General features: G+C 35.4%; 2 protein-coding genes across 5 annotated transcripts in view; both read right to left on the reverse strand.

Annotated features, from left to right (window-relative positions):
• LOC125660881 (uncharacterized) overlaps nt 1-21,065 on the reverse strand; it is a 91,258-nt gene extending 70,193 nt beyond the window's left edge. The window contains exon 1 of the mRNA XM_056146504.1: nt 19,959-21,065. The gene's annotated coding sequence lies outside the window, so the exon portion shown is untranslated. The remainder of the gene's footprint in view (nt 1-19,958) is intronic.
• LOC125660883 (uncharacterized) lies at nt 1-24,756 on the reverse strand. Of its 4 annotated transcripts, none has more exons than XM_056146515.1 (9): nt 24,611-24,701; nt 19,749-19,798; nt 14,161-14,804; nt 14,009-14,029; nt 13,860-13,901; nt 4,412-4,432; nt 3,634-3,675; nt 2,209-2,286; nt 1-2,084 (listed from the first exon to the last, which is right to left on the reverse strand). In XM_056146515.1, exons 3-9 carry the CDS (start codon nt 14,768-14,770, stop codon nt 1,234-1,236), a joined length of 1,665 nt encoding a protein of 554 aa, XP_056002490.1. In that variant the 5' UTR covers nt 14,771-14,804; nt 19,749-19,798; nt 24,611-24,701; the 3' UTR covers nt 1-1,233. The 4 variants fall into 4 exon arrangements, with proteins under 4 accessions (XP_056002490.1, XP_048748659.1, XP_048748660.1 ...); XM_048892703.2 differs by lacking the exons at nt 1-2,084; nt 19,749-19,798 and adding exons at nt 3,068-3,114; nt 16,157-16,228 and having other exon boundaries at nt 2,248-2,286; nt 24,611-24,756; XM_056146516.1 differs by lacking the exons at nt 1-2,084; nt 19,749-19,798 and adding exons at nt 3,027-3,114; nt 16,157-16,228 and having other exon boundaries at nt 2,248-2,286; nt 24,611-24,756.
• Between the last annotated feature and the right edge of the window lie 981 nt (nt 24,757-25,737).

The raw sequence follows: 25,737 nt of genomic DNA on the forward strand, positions 1-25,737 counted from the left end.
TTTAATTTGAAAATTTATTTCATTATTACAATCACATTTGCGTTTATACATGCACTATTAAGGACTTCAATTTACTCGTAAATATTGCCAATTCGTTTTCAATATATTTTTGAAATGGGGGTGGGGTATAATACAGCAATTGACACATTTTAAAACTTTCTGCAACATTACCAAGTTCGATTTTGCCTTTAAATGTTCTTTATGTTTGAATTTACTCTATAATCTATAAACACTGCATATAAATAGAGCGGTTTTCCCTTTGTGTGGCGGTGATACATTAACTGTGCTTCATTCATTCTATCGCCCTTTAACTGTGCCAGAGATTTATGATTTTTACATGCATGAGAGCTGAGTAAAATGTTACACTACAGTAAGAAATAAAAAAGAAATATATGTAATGAATAAGATCGCTCCTGAAATATTCTTTATAATAAATAATGCAATGATCTACAAATTTTTATTTTTTTTATTTTTCATAAACTGGGTTAATTACCAAGATGCGTAGGCTTGACCCACCGCGAAAATATTCTGGGTCCGCATAAGAGTACATGTAAATATGTCAACATTCCACGAGTACATGTAAATATGTCAACATTCCACGAGTACATGTAAATATGTCAACATTCCACGAGTACATGTAAATATGTCAACATTCCACGAGTACATGTATATATGTCAACATTCCACGAGTACATGTATATATGTCAACATTCCACGAGTACATGTATATATGTCAACATTCCACGAGTACATGTAAATATGTCAACATTCCACGAGTACATGTAAATATGTCAACATTCCACGAGTACATGTATATATGTCAACATTCCACGAGTACATGTAAATATGTCAACATTCCACGAGTACATGTAAATATGTCAACATTCCACGAGTACATGTAAATATGTCAACATTCCACGAGTACATGTAAATATGTCAACATTCCACGAGTACATGTATATATGTCAACATTCCACGAGTACATGTAAATATGTCAACATTCCACGAGTACATGTAAATATGTCAACATTCCACGAGTACATGTAAATATGTCAACATTCCACGAGCCAAAAAATTGGATTAGTTTACATTCCATGCGTTCAGTGATAGACAACTCGTCAGATATCGGAAGCGACGGATAGAAGAACAAGGTGATGATATTTACTAATTGATATTTTTTTCAATTTCTAAATAAAAGATTGTTTTCTAAACCGACATGGAATGCTTCTCTCTTCAGATTTCCAGTTCGAGAATTTCCAGTTCGTTAGTATGATAAAGGATCCAGGCGGTACCATCCACACTGAAGGCAATGCTTGTTATGTTTTTATCTATCTGTGTTTTATAGACAGTATTGACAAATTCTCCATTATTTCGCAGTAAGTCTATGGTCTGTCTATGACCACACAGTAAGTCACTACGACTGTTCATACAAGGAAGAACCACTCCACCCTCTGTTATTGGAATCCTGTGTTTTAAGCTGAAATCGTCCCGAAGTATAATCAAACTTTTAGAATCAGTGATTACGATGTCTCCATTGTGATTTTGTCTGATAGAAGAAACGTACCAAATATCAATCTCTTCTATATTATTAATTACACGTAATCGAACACCATTTGCACTAAATTCGTGGATAGATAAACACCTACGAACGGATTTTGTAAGTGAAAATAAATCAGTTACAAAACAGTAGTTGCCGGAATGAAGGATGCAGAACTTTGTAGTTAAAAACGGAATATCAAATAACTTATAGACTGTTCCGTCCTGTGTAGCGGCTACTACTGACTTATCAGATGTAAACACGGCCTCTCCTTTGTCGTTTGTTGCAACATCCCTACACAATAAGGATGGGGCATAATTATATGGTATAAGCACCTCTTTTATAACATTACTGTCATTAAGAAGATACAGCGACACGTCTTTTCCATTATAATGAAATCCTAGCCAACATTTCTTATCAAATGTTGGACTCAGCCTCATATCAGAATATATTTTTTCAAACTTGATCTTCGTTGTGGTTGTTCTTGTAATCTGTATGTTTTTGAACTTTGCAGACGGAGTCCTGTCGGTACTTGTACAGTCAGATTCTGTAAATAAAGAACAAATATATAATGTAAAGCCTTCGACGTACCGCTAATATATGCTGAATAACGAGATGATTTTATATAAATTGTTGTTGATATAATGTAACGATACTCTCTAACTACATACTGTTTATTTTCTGCTGTATTCTTAACTCGGATGATTTCATTTCTTTCAATATTTCTTCTTTGGCAGCTGTGAGGATTTCTACGAATTGACAGAAGAAAAAAATGGAATGCTGTTTCAATTGAATTTCAAATGAATTTCTAGATTTCTGATATCGAAAAAATAAATGTCATATAAATACGCTTCTGATAAAAGATGAACATATGATGCACGTGTTTGACTAGATTGTAAAAAAAAATAATAGTTAACTTCATTATCATTTAAATTAGTCTGATTTTTCTTAATTTTCAAACTTGACTGATTTTGCTCTGCTTTCCCCAAATGTACTGTGAATTGAAGAAACTAAAGATGACTAAAACTAAATTTTCACCAATTAACAAACAATAATGATGACATAATTTCTAAAAATGTTTTGATATTTAATTAATGTTGCATTAAGGAATATAGTTCTGTTCACCATTGAATAAAACAAAAATCATTAATGATCCACCATAACAACCATCGATGCTTAATTATCCGTTACTGAAAACCTGCTTTTCTTATTACCAAACGATTGATCAATATTTATATTTTCCACAGCCTTTGTACGAAATAACATGAAAAAGGTATTGCCTTGATTTCCTACACGCATCCCCCGAAAGTATATATAACAACTTTTATTTCCTCTTTTTGATGAAAATATTTAGTTTCATTGTATCGAAGATAGTTGATTGGTTGGTTTTATATTGCTTAACGTCCCTCTTGATAATTTTTCACTCATCTGGGGACGTCACCATTGCCGGTGAAGGGCTGCAAAATCCAGGCCTATACTCGACACTTACGGCCTTTAAGCAGTGAGGGGTCTTTATCGTGCCACACTTACTGCGACACGTGGTCTCGGTTTTTGCGATCTCATGCGAAGGACCGCCCCTGATGTAAGATAATTAAATAATATAAAAATAACGAATAACTGTGGTTACTAGGTTTCATGGTGCTATCATGCAATTTCCCAACGTCCCTTGAGTTCGGCGTCTATGTAAATTATCACGAGAGAAGACCGACTGATTACACTATGAAACCATACGAAAAACTCATTAGCGAACATAAAAGCATTCGTTAATGGAACACATATCACTAGTGCATTTTATGTTATTAAAGTTTCCTCTCTGGTCTGTCCTAATAATTTCTGAGAGAGCTACAAATCTACAGGTACACAAATGCAGTACCAGAAATGTCGTTGAAATTGCACGGTTCATTTGTGTCATAGTGAATGACGTAAAAGGATTTAACAACTGACATGCACACACGTTAGAAAGAAGAGTAGTTCATGGATATTAAAAATGAAATATCTATTTTTATATACCTGGTTATCTCGCAATCAATATCTAGTAAAAACATTACATCATAGCGCATTATCAGGGGTTGCAATTTTCAATAATTCCAACTCACCTTTCATGTCAGACACACTTTTCTCAACTTTATCCAGTCGCGCTATGGTAAAGAAAATAAAATTCGAAGAATATCCTTATTCTTTAAAATCAAACACTCGTTTTAAGTATGTGGAAATGACACCACTTAAGATCTATCAAGTACTCTTTTCAGAGTCATGAAATGTAATATATTTTCAATGTCAGAGTTCTGACGAAAGTAGGAATCGAACACTAAATCTCTAACAAAGATATCAAGTATGATACCCAAATATGCAGAAATACGATATACAAGAGGCTCATATAATTGTATGTAAATCCTCTATTGTGACCCCCATCCGTATCCCGGAGTCATGATTTTTAACAATATTTGAATCTGCACTATGTCAGAGAGCTTTCATGTAAATTTCAGCTGCTCTGACACAGTGGTTCTTGAGAAGAGTTTAGCATTTTTGTGATTATCTCCCCTTTGAAAAGGGGGCATTATCCTTCCTTTAAACAAACTGAATACCCTTCACCCAAGGATAATTTGTACAAGGTTTGGTTGAAATTGCCCCAGTGGTTGTGAAGAAGAAGTCGAAAGTATGAAAAGTTTACAGACAAAGGGACAGATAGGCAAATGGACAGACGACGGACAAAGGGTGATACAAAAAGCTCAGGTGAGATAAAACCATGAAGCTAGACATTGAATATTGTTTTAAAAGCAGAGAACGTGGATCGTCAGTTTAATATGTATACATCAAGGTGACCATAGATACGTGTTAGTTTTCATCACCATGTTAATGATAAATAATACCTACCCTTTTTAGCTTCATTTTCCTCTGTGATACCCATGAAAAAATAGCATCAAAATTTAAGGATTAAAACATTGCATCAAAATTTGTGTAATATATTTTTTGACACACCAGATATTATTTTTAAACCAAGTGTTTAAATGTACGGTGGTATATTTAGGACACATAATTTTTTTTTCAAAGATACTAGGCAAAAATTATCTCGTGCACATGACATAATATCTCGTGCACACGCCTTATTATCTCGTGCACACGACATAATATCTCGTGCGGACAACATAATATATCGTGTGCAGGACATAATATCTCGTGTGCACGACATAATATCTCGTGTGCACGATTTATTATCTCGTGCGCACGACTTATTATCTCGTGCACACGCCTTATTATCTCGTGCGCACGACATAATATCTTGTGCGCACGACATAACATCTCATACGCACGACATATCTCGTGCGCATGACATGATATCTCGTGCGCACGACATATTATATCGTGTGCACGACATAATATGATTTTAATTCTTTCGTTAAATACTTTGATTGAGTTTTAAGACTCTATTCTTAATTAAATATGGAAGATATAATTAGGGATTGCTATCAACTTGGGTTTAAACAGGGGGAAATTAAATATATTCTCAGGACGCAATATGGCATAACAATTTCCATTCGCCATTTGAGAAGACTTCTGCGAATGTACAATCTCAGGAAAAGGGATACAAAATCTGATATAATAGATGTTGCATCTTTCGTGTCTCAACAACTACAGTCTTCAGGACAGCAACACGGATACAGGCTGATGCATCTACGATGTACATTAAGTAGTATGTCTGTAAGTATGCATGATGTCAGGAAACTATTGAAAATTCTTGATCCAGAGGGAGTAAATTTACGGAGTAGAAGGAGACTTATTCATCGCAGATATTATTCTAAAGGAGCTAATTATATGTGGCATGTGGACTCATATGATAAACTCCGCCCGTATGGGATAGCCATCAACGGCTGTATTGATGGATTTTCTCGATATATCGTATGGCTAAAGGCAAATTACACAGCAAGTGACCCAAAAGTAATAGGGGCGTATTTCCTATCTTCTGTGGAAGAGCTTAGAGGATCTCTTGACTTTATTAGGGCAGACAGGGGCACAGAAAACGTCGTTGTCGAGCAACTTCAAACCTTTTTACATGAGACTAAAAATGCTGTTAGACCAGCTGAACACTTCAGATATGGACGTAGTACTGCAAACCAGAGAATAGAAAACTGGTGGTGTTTTCTTCGACGGCAGTGTACGGAGTTTTGGATGTCATTTTCCCAAGAGTTTAGACAATCTGGTTTATTCAATGGAGACATGTTAGAACAAGAACTTATTCGTTTCGTCTTTACAACTATCATTCAAGACCATTTGAAAATGTTTTTGGTAGAATGTAATTAATGAAATTTTCATAGTAATTTCGTTCAAGCATAATGGTCGAAATGTTCCTTTGTGGTCTTTGGTCATTGGTGAATATAGCACAATTGTAGGCCCATCCTCGAACTATTTTTTTAGTAAATAGAATCTAACACGTACAAATATATGTTGTAAAAATTTGCCAAAGTTTGAATTATAAGTTGAAAGTATAAATGTATCCCTAGATGTATATTACTTTAGAAAAGGGGCATAACTGTGAATCATCCAAATTTTAGCTGAACTAATTATGTTCAAGATATTGTGATTAAGTTTGGCCTATGTTCTGGTAACCTTCACCGAAATTTAGCGAAAGGTGGGGAAAAAGCATTGTATAATCCAAAATGGACTTAAATTCACACAATACTCGTATTTATTTATTGCTGGGAATGAAAATGTTTAAACACACATATCAAGAATTTAATACATATCCTATTTCTTCTAGATAGAAAAGTGTACCAAGATATTAACCAGTGATGAGTGACAAGAGTTATACAGGGCTGTGACTGAATTCCTCAGAAATCAGAGGAAAACTGGTCAAAAAGGGAGGAAAACACCCCACCCTACCTGGAAAAATATCATTTTCTGCCACTTTAGATCAAACCCAGAGTGTTTCATTTCTTCGAAAATTGAGCAAATCAGAGAATTTCCTCTGAAAAGAGGGAAAATAACACCCCTGGTTATAGTAATTTACATATAGAAAATTAAACAATTCCAGAAGAATGATTTTCCATTTTCCAATTCTTAAACGTAAAACAAATATGCAGGCAAAATTTGACTGAAATGATTACTTCAATTACAGTGTGTATTCTTATGTGTTTTTATCAGAAGGAATTGAACGACATCCAGCTTCTTTGGAAGTTGCATCCGATTCGAAGGTCAAGGAACGAGCACGTACTCCATGGACGTCCAGTTATAATGTACACGTCACCAGAAGATTGCGGCACCAGGGATTATTTGTGGCTGTCTAATGATCGGTTTTTAAATGCATGCAAAAATGAGTGTACTTTTAACCACCCTAATTTAAATACAAGTGATCCGGATGTCGATAGTATTTGTCGCATTCTGATGGAAGAAAATGGCTGGCAAATGCCAGACTGTGCTTCATCTGGCCGGGAACTGTATGGAAAACTAAAAGAAAAACTGTGGAGGTTGTTGTACTGATATAGAATTAAATCAGCCAATGTATCAATAAAATTGTTTAAGTGATTGATAGATAGTGCGTTATGGATAATTGCAGACTGATATCATACATGTTTATGAGATTTTTATCGATATCAAGAGATACTAGTATAAAAAAAAAGAAATATGAAAGGAAGTGAAATTAATAAGTTGTCATAGGGCTTCAAATTGAAGAAAAGATAAAAGGCGATGCAAGTTTCCATCTTGCCACTATCCTTAGGGCAGTCTCGCACATGCTTACTGACCGTGGGCCAACTCATTAAATTTTTCTTGTTCTTATGATTAATTTATGCCCTAATCTGATTGGCTTCTTCACACTTTTGTGAAGGAAATTTCTCCAATCGTGTTAATTTTTACGGATTTATCTTAAGGTGGGTCCTTAGTCCTGAATTTTTGGGGTTTAAGTAGCATTTTTTTGTTTGGAATCAATAGATTAACATTCAGAGTAATGAAAAAAGGCAAATTAGTTAAGGATTTCCATATTAATTTTCATTACAGTCACTACTGAAGTCATGTACCCCATGTAGATTTTTATGAAATTCATTGGAAACAGTTATTTGTTGTTATTTTAAAATGAAAAAAATAATAATAATTTAAATTGCATTTATTTATCAGGAAACATGTCAATAACTAAAACACATGTCATTTTCAATATGTTCATCAAGTTTTAGTATAAAAAATGCAAAATTATTGAATTAGCCTTATTCTCCAAAATGTTAAAAAACAAACTAATATGGACACAACTTCCTTATAGCATGGTTTACATATCATTTTTTCTGTTTATATTAGTAGATGTACATCTGTTATAGTTATTTATGAAAAAAAAATCCATACCTTTCCTTAATGATTTCAAATCTATAGCTTCCAGAGTATGTATACCCCCCATAAAAAACTTAAGTCTGGCACCATACAGCTGAGCTATTCAAAACCACTGATGGATTAAAATTTTATGTAATTACATGAAAAGACACAGATAATAATTCCTTATCACCTTGGTAAAATGTTTGTGAAAAATATAGGAAATCTATTGCATAATGGACTTGATAAATAATTTAATGAAAACAGAGTTATTGTCCTTGGATTCAATATTTTGAAACACATTATTGACTATTCAAATATAACTAAGACTTTTGAAATATTTTATGGCTAACAAGATTTTTTACAATAACTATTGAAGAAGACTCCAACAAAATTTATGTTCCAGTCGTTAAATTATTGACTTTGGAAAATTTTATGACGTCACAGGAGTGTGGAACTAAGTTAAACAACTGCTTTTTTTTCATAACATGATCTTCGTTTTCATACCGATTTTGACTTTCTCATTGGTGGATAATTCATTAAAATTAGAAAAGTTCAATGTGTTGGCTCACGTGTGCGAGACTGCCCGTGGGTTTCCAACGAAGGTTTTTATAGGTTATATACAATGCTTACCCAATTCAAACGATTTCAATAAATACCAATAACTTGTAATCGATTTTTATAAGCCATTATTGGCCAATCCTGCTCCTGGGTCACTGGTCATTTCTCACTGTTTCTACTTAAATTGTATGTGACTGTGAAGTTTCCACATAACGATGATGTAATTTCCTCTTGTGACCGTATTATAAATTGAAAGTATACAACACAAGGATAATTACCTTGTTCATATACACCATATTCGGCGCAGTTTTTAACACACATACACACCCTCGCGCACACACACTCTCTCTCACACACAATGATTGGGGAAAACCTGTATGTAAACATGCAAATGCATAAGAGCACTAGCATACTGTTATAAAGAAAGTATAAATGTTTAGTTATTGAGGACAAACTGCATGTACCCAATTAGATCGAAACTGACTGGTCTAACGGTTATATAGGTGAAATCGAAAATATGAAATGGACAATCACAGAGGGAAAGGTACTAACAATTAGATTGGAATAGCTCCCCTCGTTCGGACGACTTCCAGATATGCAATGATCATTGTTGGATCCAGAAGGTGGAGGTCTCTTAGGATAGGCCCCCTTTCTTGAATAAAAAAATGCCACATGTTAAAAAAGATCAACGGGTTATTACTCTAACTGTGAGAGAAGTCCTCGCGAGAAATACGAAATTCATTGATGAAAATCAGCAAAGTGTGTGTGTACTTAAAAAAAAATCAGGAGTCCTTTTCACTTTTTCGAAAGAGATGTTACAAAGTCTACATATATAAACTAAAAAATACATTGTAAACTATATGCAAAATGTGAAAACTTAACCTATTTTCACATTTTACTGATGTATTATAATATTCCATTATTACATGTACGTGATTCAACCATATTAAAGTAGGGGTCTAGTAGCGTGACGTCATGTCCGGATCGAACTCCGATATTGGTTCACGTACTATTATTATCAAACGTATTTTTACATTTACCTGGATGTTTTTTAATTTAGTAAAATGAATACAATAACACTCAATCACTTATATTTGAGTAGACTATGGCTCCAATCTTCTTTCCATTTTTTGTCATCTAATTCACACATAAAACCAGAGGTACATATTTGTTTAATTGATATACGGGGGTTTTACAAGTTAAAATTATCTGTAAATTAAAAAAAAAATTCATGATATGCAATAATGCACTTGTGGAATTAAATAAAACAATTCTGCACTTGCTATATATTTGTTATCTTGTTATATATTTGTTATCTTGTTATATATTTGTTGACTTCTATTATGTGAAAATCATCTTCAAAATGGCTATGTTGGACAAAAATGTAAATATAAATTGAGATGCTGTGAAAATATTATGCTGAGAAAGGGCAGAGTTTTTTAAATGTATTTTAACAAGCATTCATATATGAACATTATATGTGAGTTTGAATGAAAAATCACAAGTCAAATTTTTAAAATATCCATATTAGTGGTGTTGCAGTGCCGTATTTTTGACTGCCGAGGGCCTGTATTGAGTTCAATTTTTTACCACCATTATTAAAAATCATGACACTGTGTTAAAATTTCACTTTTAATTATTTAGTTAGCCATATTTATTTCATATTTGAGGGAAAAAATTGCAGCATCATACCTCAAACAAAATTTTATGGACATATTCTAGGACTTCTTCAATGAATTCTGATATTGCCGTTTGACAAATGGGGGTACACGTAATAAAAATACCACAATTTGCTCGTTATACTGACAACCCCCCATTTTTTTTTTTTTTATCATACCCTCAAATGAACAATCTAAGTATTTAAACTCAAATTTTTGAGAAATCACAAGTAGGTCCAAGACTAGGGACCTATCTTAAGACTTCACTATGTAAACATCGCTCCCAATTGTCATCATCTTTCGAAACCGTTTTTTTTTTTTTAAAACTTCTTGGTACATCCTATCGTCATTGCTTCTACAGAACACTCATAAGATTAGCATTATTTGCATAATTTTCTTGGTATTTTCCATAAATTTACGAAGAGGAGGATTATCTTAGTTGTTATTTTACAAAGAAAAAAGCGATTAATTAAGAAATTCTTGCCCAAAACGCCAGAAATTATGAATGAAAAATATTTATTTTTCTTTGTATTAGAAGGGGAACACCCGTCCATTTGTGTTCGTTGTCCTAACATCCCTGTCGATGTACCTACCATTAATATCTTAGCATTCACAAACATCCCATTTGTATTCTAATAAAATTTGAACTTCGACATATGCAAGGTGAAGATAACGAACAGTGATCAATCTCATAACTCCTACAAGCAATACAAAATAGATAGTTGGGCAAACAGGGACCCCTGGACACACCAGAGGTGGGATCAGGTGCCTAGGAGGAGTAAGCATCCCCTGTTTTTATATCATGTGTCCATGTACAAAGCATGCCCCCTTCAGTAATTCCTGAATCCGCCTATAAATGGTGTATTAGACAAGTCCTACACTGTATGCATTAAAAAAAACCCTCCTAAATAAAAAAAGAAAAAACAACATTTGAATGATTCCGGCTATGTGCGGATCTAGAAGGCGGGGGGGGGGGGGGGTCCGGACCCCCCTGGAAATTGCGAAGTTATCAAATGTACATAGTAAAGTAACTAAAAAATGACCTTGGATCCCCCTGGAAAACATGAACCCCTGTAAAGTTATAATTAGGATACGCCATACATATGATGCTGAAGAAGTAGTAAAGTGCCCCCCCCCCCCCCCCCCCCCCGAAACAGTTTTCACGTTGTGGAAAGGAGTTTATGTTTTACGTTTTTTTTTCTTTTTTGCTTGTCAAGAAATTTAGAAGCTGGATATTTTTTTTACGGGGGGGGGGGGGGGGGGGGGGGGGGGCAATACGAAACGATAACAAAAGTCACTGTTTATTCCATTGTTACAATGAAAAAAGGACACTTTGAGGTAAATAAGTTCAAAACAATGGGCAGACAGCATGATAATAACATGTACATAGCTAATTATACGTTAAAGTAAATAAATACCTCTCTGCATTATGCAAAAACCACACTTATTTAACGCTAAGCCGTTATTCCTTAAATATGGGGCTGCCATTGTAACAGGCTTGATGTCTATCAAGCAAAGAACGCTCAATAAATTGAGAGGAGAAAACCTGCATTTACCAAACGATTTGCGATGCCGGAATGCCCCCTCTTTTTCCGAGGGAGGGAGGGGCAAAAATCATACCTCTCAAATGAGGTATGTCCATATCATATCTCCAACCTTTAATCATCTATAGTTGTTCTGAGAGAAGAAAAAAACTGTTCCACCCAACATATTAAGTATGACATATTTTCCTCTTAAAATAAATACATAAGACTGAATGGAATGCTTGAGAACAACCCAAGAAATGACATATCCATCTTCTGTGTATATAATTATGCCAGATTAATTGGTAGGTAATATTGTGTGGTTTACCAAGCTCCCTGTGACTCGATCAATCCATAGATCTACTATATGGAAAAAATTGACATGACCTTGACCACAGGAAATAGATTTTGATCTCTCCATCGGTGACCTTGATCTCTGATCTAATACTTATATATTTCCTATGATCTGCAATTGTTTTTTAGTTATATAAAAATGAAATGAAACAATGAAAAAACAATATTTATTTGTTTCAAAATGTTGTCCCAGTATTTTCTGGTACAAAGTGATTCCAAATTATTACCATAACAACCCAAACAAGAGGCATATGGGCCACATCGCTCACCTGAGCACTTTGGATACAGAAAAGCAGAAATCAGTTCAGAATTGAAAAGTTTAAATGTATGAATGTAAGTGTTTCCAATCTACCCTCCAAGGAGGCATGGTTTGAACAAACTTGAATCTACACTACCTGACGATGCTTCCATATTTCTTTGATTAAACATAGCATAAAAAGATTTTTAAGAAAAAAAGTTTCCTTTAAATATCAAAGTAAAAGAATGATTTATAGTGGCCCCGCCCTACCCCCCCCCCCCCCGCGGGGATCATGATTTGAATAAACTTGAAACTGCACTACCCAAGGATGCTTCTTTATAAATATGACTAATTATGGCTTTGTTGTTCTTAAGAAGAAGTTGTTTAAAGATATTTCCTCTCTATTCCTATGTAAAATTTTAATCCCCTGTTATGGCCCCTCCCTACCCCCTGGGGTCATGATTTGAACAAACTTGAAATTACAATACCTGAGGATGCTTCTGTATTTATATGAATAATTAAGGCTTTGCTGCTCTTGAGAAGAATTTTTTTTCAAGATATTTCCTATATATTGCTATGCAAAACTGTGACACCCTGTTGTGATCCCTGCCATACCTCCGGGGGTCATGATTTGAACAAAATTACACCCAAACTACCTGATGATGCTTCTGTATTAATATGGCTAATAATGGCTTTGCTGTTCTTGAGTAGAAGATTTTTCCTATATATTCCTATGTAAAACTTTGATCTCCTACTGTGGCCATGCCCTGCCCCGGGGATCATGATTTGAACAAATTTGAATTTACACCACTTGAGGATGCTTCCACATAAATATGAATAATCATGACTTAGCTATTCTTGAGAAGTTGATTTCTAAATATATTTCCTATATATTCCTATGTAAAACTTTGATATCCTACTGTGGCCACGCCTTTTGCCCCTGGCGTTATGATTTGAACAAAATTCAAATCTATTCGATGTCAGAAAGTTATAACATAAGTTTCATCTTTTCTGGCCCAGTGGTTCCTTAGAAGAAGATTTTTAAATAACCCCACCCAATTTTCACTATTTCTTAATTATCTCCCCTTGGAAGAGGGTTTGGTCCTTCATTTGAACAAATTTGAATCCCCTTTACCCAATGGTACTCTGCGCCAAGTTTGGTTGAAATTGGTCTAGTGGTTCTTGAGAAGACGATGAAAATGTGAAAAGTTTATAACAACAACGACGACAGACAACGGACAAATTTTGGTCAGAAAAGCTCGAGCCTTCGGCTCAGGTGAGCTAATAACACAGCTGAAACACAAAACTACAATAATTACCACATACACAGGATCAGACTACATTGGCCCTATCCTCAGGCCTGTGATATATCTATATTTGCAGCAAGTTTTTGTTCAATGTTAAAATATGTTTGCATGAATCAACAGTTAATAAGTTGTGCACACGAGATATTATGTCGTGCGCACGGGATAATATAAGTCGTGCGCACGAGATAATAAGTCGTGCACACGAGATATTATGTCGTGTGCACGAGATAATAAGTCGTGCGCACAAGATATTATGTCGTGCGCACGAGATAATTTTTGCCTAGTATCTTTAAAAAAATAAAAATTCTGTGTCCTTAAAATACCACCGTATAAATGAGAGTTTCTAAGATATACGAAATAATTCAATCTTGGAGTGGAATGTATATTTACCTCCAATTTCAATACATGCATGTTCTACCATGTCGATTCTCTCTAAAATTAAAGAATGAGATAGCATATTTGAATTGAAATAATGTAGCTAAATCGCTTAAAGTAAAATGTGATATTGTGATATACCCGTGCATCGTCTTCACTCTTACCTCGTTTGATGGATACTTCTCCTAGAAAACAGGGAAAAAAAGAGAAACAGAATCAATGCTGTATAATAATGTGATATAGTGCATGTATAAATAGTCAATACTTCACAATGTAATTCATTCCAACCAACTCCGTATAACGTCTTATATTTTACCTCGTAGTCTACGAATCTGGGCTACATATTCCTTTGATTTTGTTGGGTTTAAATCACAGTCATGCAAATGGTCTATTCCTCTCTCATACTTGTCGCTTCCGATGACCTCTTTCTCAATCTCTACGACGGACGTTCTCAATTCCTGCCAGTAATCTTCGAAATGTACATCACCAATCGTTCCATTTGTTGAATGACCAGATATGGAATTTCGTAAAAGCCGTATCCTCTCTATGCAAGCAGATACACAATAGTCACCCGAGACTGGGGGGTTTCCCCACCCAGCCCTATGTTTGGAAATATTGCAGATATTTCTCAGAATTTTATACAATAATGATAAATCTAGATCTCTTGATCTGATTGGTGGACTACTTGTTGTAGAAGAATGCGGCGGGTACAGTAAATCCTTTTCCTGTGTATTCGTTATTCTGTCGAGTTTGGATTGATTGATGTCTAACTCTGATCTCAGGTCGCCAGGTTTTATATAGTGAGATAAAACCACCCTCAGGATGTCGCCACAGATCGTCATTAAGAACTGACATAGCCGCGCGAAGTTCTCTTCTCCTTTCTTTGGGTCAAAACACACAACAGACGGACTTGGAGCGTCCCCCATCGTACTGATGTGTTGTTTAATGCACGGATCGTTTCTAAAATAGTTTGAAATTGGTGTACATCATATATGTTTTTTTAACTGAATAAAACAAATAACGAACGTAAAATCTCAAATTTCAATACATCTTGCTATATGATGTGGAGATATTCTATTCACTGTTTATGCTATTGAATATTATACAGCACATAAACTATCAGTCAGTAGATTGATAGATTAATTGATTTTATATTGTTTAACGTTCCTTTCGAGAATTTGTTACTATTATGGAGACGTCACCATTGCCGGTGAAAAACTGCAAAATATAGGCCTATGCTCGGCGCTTACGGCCTTTGAGCAGGGCGGGATCTTTATCGTGCAACACCTACTGTGGTATTGGGCCTTGGCTTTTGCGGTCTCGTCTGAAGGACCGTCCCATTTAGTTGCCACTTACGACATGCAAGGGGTACTGAGGACCTATTCCAACCCGGACCCTCACAGGTCATTTAGTAGCAATATCATAAAACACGTAAAAATTGTGGTATATGGATTAAATGGTTTTCCTTAAGGTGCAGCTAAACACAATTGCTAAATAAAATATAAATACAATGCTTAGTGTTTAGGACATTCACTTCGCAACCCGGAGATCCTGGTTGGATTGTAGACTCAAGCATCTCAGAAATTCTGACTTCTATAACATAGGTAGTGATGTCAAGCTCACGTCAAGCGACACAAAGGTGTGTAGCGATAGTAAAGGAGCGGGTCGAAGGATCTAATTTTAATTTGATTGTTGATTAATTTGACAAAGAAAATTGGCGGGTTGTATAAATAGCAGATCATGCTTACTGCCCTGCAAAAGCCAGCACCAAAACGCTTTACAGTATCCATTGCCAGACAGACAAAACTTTGGAAGACCTGTCTATCTATGAGGACATACATCTCAAGGACATAGGAAGTATGAGGAGGAGTTATATAATGGCAGATGTTGTCAAGGATGATGCTTCTTGTAAATTTTATACTGGTATGTCACCCTCCCCTCTTTTTGTTTTTACTTTAGTTTTGATACAGTTAATATTCAGCATGATGTTTAAACTGCTGTTTATCAATAAACAGAATTACATTTTCAGGCAAAAACACAGGGGCTAAGCCCGTTTTGGGACCGAACCCTGTGATACCATAAATTTAGAAAGGGGTCTAACTCTGACCCAGATAAAAAAAACTAACCACTCGCTTCAAATACCTAAAAATCTTAAACTAGGTGCGATATGCGTAATTTGCCGATCTCCTTGCATAGATTAATGTTTTAACTATACTTGCATGCCAAATTTCAAGTCACAGGTTCTTAATATAATAAAGATATACGCCATCGTTCTCTTGATTTCACCTGTTTATTTTTACTAGGATATTTACCGGTCCAGGTCACGGAGTCGTTTCTCGCCTATGACAGCAGCGACATTCAGACTAGTGTGGAAGATTTTGGACCTGTCAATTAAAATTTCACATCAATTATACTCTACTTCCTTCCTCATTGAAATTTGAAATTTTGTTTCACGAAGGCCTTTTTTTGTAAATTTAGAAAAATCGAAACGACTTCACTAGTATTATTTTCAACTTCACCTGTACATTAATTTTCATTAGTAATGTATGGTCTACTGCGTGGTTCAGTGGATAAGGTCGTCGACTCTTAAATGTTAAGACGTTTTCTATTTTTAAAACAACCGGGTTCGACTCCCTCACGAACATATTTTTTTTTTCATATTCCTTTTCCATCTATTTGTTTTTTCTTAATTGAAACACGCTTCAAGTTTTTATAAATGTTTCATGTCAAATCCCTGTTTATTACCATGTGCCGAGTTTGAAATAAGCTTCCAACCTGGGCACTGTTTAGTTTGTGAATAAGACTCTCAACAAACACGCCGAATACAGCATGCAATACCTGTGTTTTGATAGTCAAGGCTGCTAACGAAAACTTGTATGCTTTTCTGAATGAAAGTTGTTGACAAAGGCATGGCGCCTTTTACGAAAAACCGTTGTGAACTTTGCATAGCTTTGGAAGAAAGACTTTAATGCCAAACGAGGTAAATAACCGTTAAACATTTGGGTTTATATGTATTCCAGTAGGAAATTGCTATGTTGAATCAATTTTTACAAGTACCTGTACTGTGAATAATGTTGAATTTTATTAGTGCGTATTAAATAATAATAAATAATAATACCATATTTATATAGCACCCTTTTCATACCCTATGTACGCTCAAAGGTATCAAACTTCCCATATATTGTTTTGTGGCCACGGTCATGTACAGTTGCCAATTGTTGGTTGTAGAAAATAATACATACAAGTATAAGAGCTTCTGGACTGTAGTTGTATAGAATATTAAATATTTGATACACTCGTAACATGTAACAGTATACATTGTATCTGATACTCAGGAAAAGAAGACAAGTTAATTTTCACGATTTCAAAAATTATCTTTAGACTACATGCAAGGTGAAGATAATGAACAGTGATCAATCTCATAACTCTTACAAGCAATGCAAAATAGATAGTTGGGCAAACACGGACCCCTGGACATGTATAATGTATTGACACATAAAATGTATAAGCCTTGTCCCTAGTACTAGGGAATCCTTCAGGTATTTCGATCTGAATGAAGGTCAGTTCTACGTCACGAATGTTGACACGGAGTTCCGATTAGGGAAAATGTCCGCTTCTGTGCAACACCCTCTTTTCATTTCATTCCATGTTTGAGTTTGTAACATCAGCCAACAAATGTGGAAATAAATACTGATCAAAGAAACAATGGCATCTACACTACAACCAATACAAGAGGCCCAGGGGCCTTATAGGTCACCTGAGTATCATGTAACAACCTTCCAATGTTTGAATTAGGTTTGTGTTTAAATATAAGAATTTTACTTTTGGATGGAAGAAACATTGAATAGCTATGTGGTCAACCCCGCCTTTGCACCAGAACCCCTGACCCAGGGGCCATAAATTTCAGTTTTGAAAGAAGCATCCTTGATCATCATTATCATACTATTAGTTTGTCTACTTAATACCCAGCAGCAGAGGAGAAGATTTTCAAAGAAATAAAATGCATTTTCACTATATGATCAATAGGGCCCCACCCTAATACCAGAACCCCTGACCCAGGGCCCATGAATTTCACACTTTTGAAAGAGGCATCCTTGCTCATCATAACCATGCTATTGGTTTGTCTACTTAATACCCAAGGACAGAGAAGAAGATTTTCAAAGAAATAATGCATTTTCACTATATGACTTATAGAGCCCCACCCTAGCACCAGAACCCCTGATCCAGGGGCCATGAATTTCACAATTTTTAACAAGAGGTACTGTGAGCAATGCTCACTAAGAATACCCCCCGCTTACCCCAATCTCCCAAAGGGTGTTGGTAATAGGTATAAACTACCTCTTTTCTGAGTGTTGCTACTTCGATGTCCAGTGCGCATGACCTTTGACCTTTTGACCCCAAAATCGATAGGGAACATCTTCATCCCATGGGTAGTCCATATGTATGATATTGTGACTGTAGGTGGGAAGGATAACGCTTTAGAGCCCGGAAACCATAGTCTACTTCAATGTCCAGTGCGCGTGACCTTTGACCTTTTGACCCCAAAATCGATAGGGATCATCTTCATCCCATGGGTAGTCCATATACATGATATGGTGACTGTAGGTGGAAAGGATAACGCTTTAGAGCCCGGAAACCATATTGCTACTTCAATGTCCAGTGCGCTTGACCTTTGACCTTTTGACCCCAAAATCGATAGGGAACATCTTCATTCCATGGGTAGTCCATATATATGATATGGTGACGGTAGGTGGAAAGGATAATGCTTTAGAGCCCGGAAACTATTGCATCTACAGACGGACGGACGGACAACCCGATTCCAGTATACCCCGCCCCCCCCCCCCCAACTTGTTGCGGGCGGTATAAAGAGGCATCCTTGCTCATCATTACCATGCTATTAGTTTGTCTACTTAATACCCAGAGACAGAGAAGAAGATTTTCAAAGAATTTCTACATTTTCACTATATGACCAATAGAGCCCCACCCTAACACAAGAACCCCTGCCCCAGGGGCCATGAATTTCACAATTTTGGTAGAGGGCTCAACGCTCATTATAATTATGCCCACAGTTTGGCTTCTTGATGTCCAGGAGTAAAGAAGAAGATTTTTTAAAATTGCACTCATTTTGATGGTTTTTGCCCCACCCTTCAGGCCCCGGGGGGGGGGGGGGGCGGGGGCAGGGACCACAAATTTCACAATTTTTGTTCCCCTCCACCCACAGATGCTATATGCCAAAATTGGTTGAAATTGGTTCAGGGGTTTCAGAGAAAAAGCTGAAAATGTTCAAATGTTAACGCACGACGCACGACGAACGACGACGGACAAAAACAGATAGCAATAGGTCACCTGAATAATTCAGGTGACCTAAAAAGGGTACTCGCTTATTACATACAGCCCCTTTTCTCGCTTTATCGGCTTCTCCTTCAGATCAACAGCTGTACGAATTACGTTTAAAATCAGGACCAATCGCTAAATCCAGTGATTTAACAGCTTCCCATAGTTTGACAAGGTTATTTCTCCGTAAATTCGTCCCCGCAATGCCACGTTCCGATATATATTTCTCCAAATCATTCACCTTTAAAGCGAATTAGCTACTTGCGATTTTGTAAACAACGCAGGAATGTCTGGTGTCACGTGATCGCGAATATTGTAAATTCTGAAACCGAAACCGGATTGGGTTGATTGATGTTTTCCGCCACACTCAACAATTTTTTAGTTATCTGGTAGCGCCCAGTTTTATTGGTGGAAGAGAGAACCGAGATACAATGTACCTGGGAACAGACCACCGACCTTCCGAAAGTAAACTGGGAAACTTTCTCACTTACCAGCGAAAATGGACTATTAATTGCTATCAGATTCCGAGTCCGAAAGGCAATGGCATTATAAGACAATCGACTTTAATACCGTTATATCCGTAAAACTCATGCTTGTCATTGTATGACACTTCGACGTCTCTGAATCAGCGGGAAAATTCTCGAAAAGAACGTATTTACAAAAAGAATATGTATGACCTACATAAACATTTGAAGTATTCCAAACAAACAAAAACTGCTGTGTATTGATAACATGCTAAACAGTCTATTTAGATTATAATATACAATGGTGGATACTTACAATACACAACGTCTCCATTAGTGTATAGTCAATAGTCTACATTGAAAGAGTGCGCGCACGGAATTGTGGGAAGAGGGACCAGACTACATTACACTGTACAGCGTTCACGGTGTATATATTTAGTAAAGGGGATTTTTCTTACTTTCGGTCGCTTGGGGAATTTTCAATGCTATTTTTAGACTATCATTGTGATAAGATCCATTGAGGCAACCGAGGCAGCTGCCTCGGTAAAAAAAAAACCCACCTTTTACGTTGTTAAAATGTCGATAGCCTCAGTAATATTCGAACTCAAGCTACGCCTATGCTCACGTTTGAAATACAACAGCACGCCATAAATCTAGCGAAACAATATTTATAAACCATTTTGTCTATCATGCATGATTGCAAATTCAATTCCGACATTTTTGTAAAAGTTTTTTAATTGCTTGATATTTTACAATATGTGTTGTGTGTATATGAGCGGATCTAACATCTAGTTTTTATTATATTGAATCCATTGCGTCTCTCTCATACTGAGACAGTACTATAGATACTAGCGTTAGCTTATTTATTTATAGAAATATCCGTGACATTGTCTTGTTTATGCCGGACACTTGGTAAGGAACAGTGATAAACGCCTCACACGTTAGTTTGGCGTCTGGAATGTGGAACTCGGTGTTGTAGCATAGAATCCCCCCCCCCCCGCATACACTTTCCCCCAGAAAAAATGGGCCCATTATAGACATTCCCCTCGGCAAGATGGGCCTAGTATATAATCCTCCCAGGAAGAATTAATTCGGGCCCAATTTCCCCCTGGGAAAAACCGCCCCCGTATAGAATTTTCCCGTAAATGACAAATACGCTTTTTCTTTCAATTACTAAAATTTTCTTGCCTATCAAGACCCAGGGATTCTTTTTACATTTTTTAAAATTTTGAGCAGGGTTTTGTGTATCACAATCATCATCTTTTGTTTTTTTAAAGGAAATTATTCAAATCGTGTAAAGGTATATCAACATTCATTCGGACATCTCAAGTCTTTGCCGTTATTTACTATAGTATCTAACATTTGAAATAGTGAAGTTGGGGAAAAGGTTAATGTTTTGTTTTTTTTTCAATTGAAAATTTCGACTTTAAATCAAAGAGAAAATTAAGGTGACTCCATACTCGCAGTTTTATCTGATACAAGTTTGAAAAGTGTATTTATTTCCATTCATTAAAGTTAAAACTAACAAATTATCAAATAAAATACACAGGTCATCACACTTTATTAAATATAAAATATCTATAAAAAATAAAGAAAATCTATCGCATAATAGACTTGATAAAGAAATCAATAGAAACAGAGTTATTGCCCTTGGATTCAATATTTTGACATGTATCATTGATTATTCATTGATTATTCCTCTATAACTTAGACTTTTGAAATAGTTTATTTCTAACAAGATTTTTTACAATAAGTATCGGAAAATACAACAACAAAATTTATGTTCCTATCATGCATAAATCTAAATAAATAATTGATTTTGCAAAATCTGATGACATCACAGGTGGGTGGAATTACTTTAAATTACATTCATTTATACAGTGCATCTATTTTACTTTTCAGATATTTTAATTATATATCTTTTAGTCGACTGTTTACGAAAAATCCGAATGATATTGACTATCGTTGAAGTCTTTTGGAAAGCATATTGTATTTACTGCATGCAATTCAATGTTTTTGAACATTTAAACCCAACTTCAACATCTCAACAACAACAAAAATAAAAACATTCGTTTATTTTTTAATATGAATATGATAATATTAATGACCGCATGTCTATGTCATTAAATTATAACAAATGAAATTCGGAAACAGGAGAGGGGGGATTCTATACCAGGGAGGTGTTTTAATAGTTAAAATGCTGAACTAAGGTATACCTGAGGTGAGCAAAAATTTGAATATCATTTGTCAAGGTACATGAGAGCACTCGCAATTCTTTGAAATGTAAACAAGGTTCGTGCCACATTTTTGTTTACATAGGTTATATATACAACTAAAAGTTCGGTTAAAGCAGATTTTTTCAAATCACAAGTTAATTCTGGACACAATTAAATAGTTTCTAGTGTTTGGCATATCTAATTTTCTTTTAAGCATGCTATTTTCTATTAAGCAATCTATATGTAAACAAAAACATGGAACAAGCCTTGTTTACATTTCAAAGAATTGCGAGTGCTGTATCTCGCATGTAACTAAACAATTGATATTCAAATGTTGGTTGATCATTAGAAATACTTTCGTTAAGCATTGTAAACAATAAAAATGAAAAATGAAATTTGAAAATTCTCAGCTCAAATCGTGACCACGCCCCTTTAAGTGGGATATAGCATTCAATATATAATTTTCAAATGCAATTTGATAATGGATTGAATCTGAAAAAAAAGCACTCTTTGATTTTGAAGAAATTAGTTACCCGTGATGGAAACATGAACATTAAGCGTGTTCGATGTCAATTATTAAATATTAAGGGGCACTAGCTGTGAAAGCGATGACAAACATTTTTTTCGAACTCTCTCAATGACATGGGGATGTATATTAACGACTAATTAAAAAATATTTATTTTGTATAAAAAGAAGAGAAACCGAATACACGTACGTTAGATACATGTAACCGCTTCTGATGTAAAGAAATATATATCAGGAATAATCACAGTCTTCCCATAAATACTCATCTAATCACTGAAATTACATATTCATTATTTCCATTGTATACTAGTATATATATTCCCTTTTCTCGCCTCTTTTTCCCTTCTTGTTTTTCAATGTAAAATGTATGATTTATTTACCTCAAATTTTTGAGGTATTTTTTTGTTGCCGATGATGTAATACTATAGTTTATCCTTTGTATGTATGTTGATAATCTCTGTAATAGAGAAAATAAACGATGAATGAATCTAATCATCGAAATTCCCTGCTTTGAGTATAAAAGTGTTCGAAATCATTAAATACTGGTGTTATTACTTAAATTTATAAGCTGGGGAGCAATTTTCATTGAATTCAATTTTGGTGACAAAATGACAACCAATGTCCCGGTAAAGATTAAATCATCATAATCAGAATTAATTCATAATTCAAATTATCAATATTCACTATTCCTAATCAGAAACAAAAGTAGATCAGAAAACAGAGGAAAAGTATAGAACGTTGGTTATTCTTACTCCTCCTAGGCACCTGATCCCACCTCTGGTGTGTCCAGAGGTCCGTGTTTACCCAACGATCTATTTTGTATTGCTTGTAGGAGTTATGAGATTGATCACTGTTCGTTATCTTCACCTTGCTACTAAAATCAGACAAGTACATTGTAGCAAAATGCCAGGAAATGCTGTTTTACTGACAGACAGATGATGATCCCTTTACTGATTAATCAGATATTGAAAGAAAAAAAATAGTGAAAGAAAATCAGTTTTATTTGGACCAGGTATTCAATGTTATAGGCTTAGTGAATTCACAAAGTTACTAGTAGGCTTAGTGAATTCACAAACTTACTAGGCCTTTGAACAGTGAGTTTCGTGAGAATTTTATTTTGTTGAAACGAGGTTTTTTTTTCTGGGGGAAGGCATTATTTTCATGGGAAAGGATTTTATTGGATGGAAAGAAAATTAATCAATCAAGAATATTTTGATATTATAATGCAACACTCATAAAACAATTTAAGTCATTCATTCATAGATTGGGTTAAAATGTTGAGCTTAGGATTTCAAATCTAAATAAATAATCATGCACCCGCTTCAAAGAATAGAAAAAACAATGACTATTCAATGTGTTGGTCACATTCTTAAGTTCTTAAAAACGAATATAAATGGATGAAGTCATCCAATTGCATGCATAAACAAAGAATGTCCTCTAACTATATCAGAATCTGCCTCTTCAATGCAGCATTCTTTAACGTTATGCAATCACAACATCAAGATAAAAAGTTTACAAACGTGGAACCAGCGTTGGCCCAACGTAATGCTCTCCATCTTGCATTTAGTTCGCAGTACAGCTATTGGGCGAACATTGGGCCAATGTAATCACCCCAACTTGAAACACTTAATATATAAAAGAACTCATGCCAACACCGGGCCAACGTACTATTACAAATTTAATTAAACATCTTTGTTAAAGATGCATTTCAACATTGGACCAACATTGGGCCAATTTCAGAATCCCAACATTTTCGGAAAATAAAGTTAGTTTAAGTTGGACCAGCGTTGGGCCAACATAGAAATCCCAACATGGTTGAGACGATTGGCATGGTAACATTGGCCCAATGTTGTCTACCCCACGCCCACCATACAACCATTTACCAATGTTGGCCCAACCACAGGCAATTGCATCGCTTGGGGTCGAATTTACTATACAAAGAGTATATTTATATAGTAAATTCGACCCCAAGCGATGCAATTGCCTGTGGGCCCAACGTAGTCGTGCTATCTGGACCGTTATATCCGCAAGACTCATGCTTGTCATTGTATGACACTTCGACGTCTCTGAATCAGAGGAAAAATTCTCGAAAAGAACGTATTTACAAAAAGAATATATATGGCCTGCATAAACATTTGAAGTATTCCAAACAAACAAAAACTGCTGTGTATTGATAACATGCTAAACAGTCTATTTAGATTATAATATACAATGGTGGATACTCACAATAAACAACGTCTCCATTACTGTATAGTCAATAGTCTACATTGAATGAGTGCGCGCACGGAATTGTGGGAAGAGGGACCAGACTACATTACACTGCACAGCGCAATCTCTATTACGCTGCGCTACAACACGTATTCGTGGAGCGTAGCGGGAACGATAACTCTGGGTAGAGATTGTGCACAGCGTTCACGGTGTATATATTTAGTAAAGGGGATTTTTCTTACTTTCGGTCGCTTGGGAATTTTCAATGCTATTTTTAGACTATCATTGTGATAAGATAGCGACCCTCACGTTTAAAATACAACAGCACGCAATAAATCTAGCGAAACAATATAAACCATTTTGTCGATCATGCATGATTGCAAATTTAATTCCAACATCTTTGTAAAAAAAATTTAATTGCTTATTATTTTACAATATAACTAAAATTGAAACAGCTAATAAGTGTTGTGTGTATGTGAGCGGATCTAACATTTAGTTTTTATTATATTGAATCCTTTGCGTCTCTCATATAGATACTAGCGTTACCGTAGCGTATTTATTTATAGAAATATCCGTGGCATTGTCTTGTTTATGCCGGACACTTGGTAAGAAACAGTGATAAACGCCTCACATGTTAGTTTCGCGTCTGAAATGTGGAACCCGGTGTTGTAGCAGAGAACCCCCCTCGCCTGCATACACTCTCCCCCAGGAAAAACAGGCCCATGATAGACATTCCCCTCGGAAAGATAGGCCTGGCATATAATCCCCCCAGGAAGAATTTATTCGGACCCAATTTCCCCCTAGGAAAAACCGTCCCCGTATATAGTTTTCCCGTAAATGACAAATACGCTTTTTCTTTCAATTACTAAAATTCTCTTGTTTATCAAGACCCAGGGATTCTTTTTACAATTTTTTTTACTTTTGAGCAGGGTTTTGTGTATCACAATCATCATCTTTTGGTGTGTTTTGAAAGGAAATTATTCAAATCGTGTAAAGGTATATCAAAATTCATTTGGACATCTCAAGTCTTTTACCGTTATTTACTATAGTATCTCAACATTTGAAATAGTGATGTTGGGGAAAAGGTTAATGGGTTTTTTTCCAATTAAATAAACGACAAAATTAAATTACATTTATTTATACAG

This window comes from Ostrea edulis, chromosome 8, assembly GCF_947568905.1.
Source record: "Ostrea edulis chromosome 8, xbOstEdul1.1, whole genome shotgun sequence".
Taxonomy (NCBI): Eukaryota; Metazoa; Mollusca; class Bivalvia; order Ostreida; family Ostreidae; genus Ostrea; species Ostrea edulis.

Excerpts from the sequence above, each read along its gene's own strand:
- LOC125660883 (XM_056146515.1), bottom strand. The coding sequence starts at position 14,770 with ATGGGGGACGCTCCAAGTCCGTCTGTTGTGTGTTTTGACCCAAAGAAA. Across the intron at positions 14,030-14,160 it reads CCAGATTCGTAGACTACGAG|GAGAAGTATCCATCAAACGA; the intron begins GTAAAATATAAG and ends CCTGTTTTCTAG. Across the intron at positions 13,902-14,008 it reads AGAAGTATCCATCAAACGAG|AGAGAATCGACATGGTAGAA; the intron begins GTAAGAGTGAAG and ends CTTTAATTTTAG.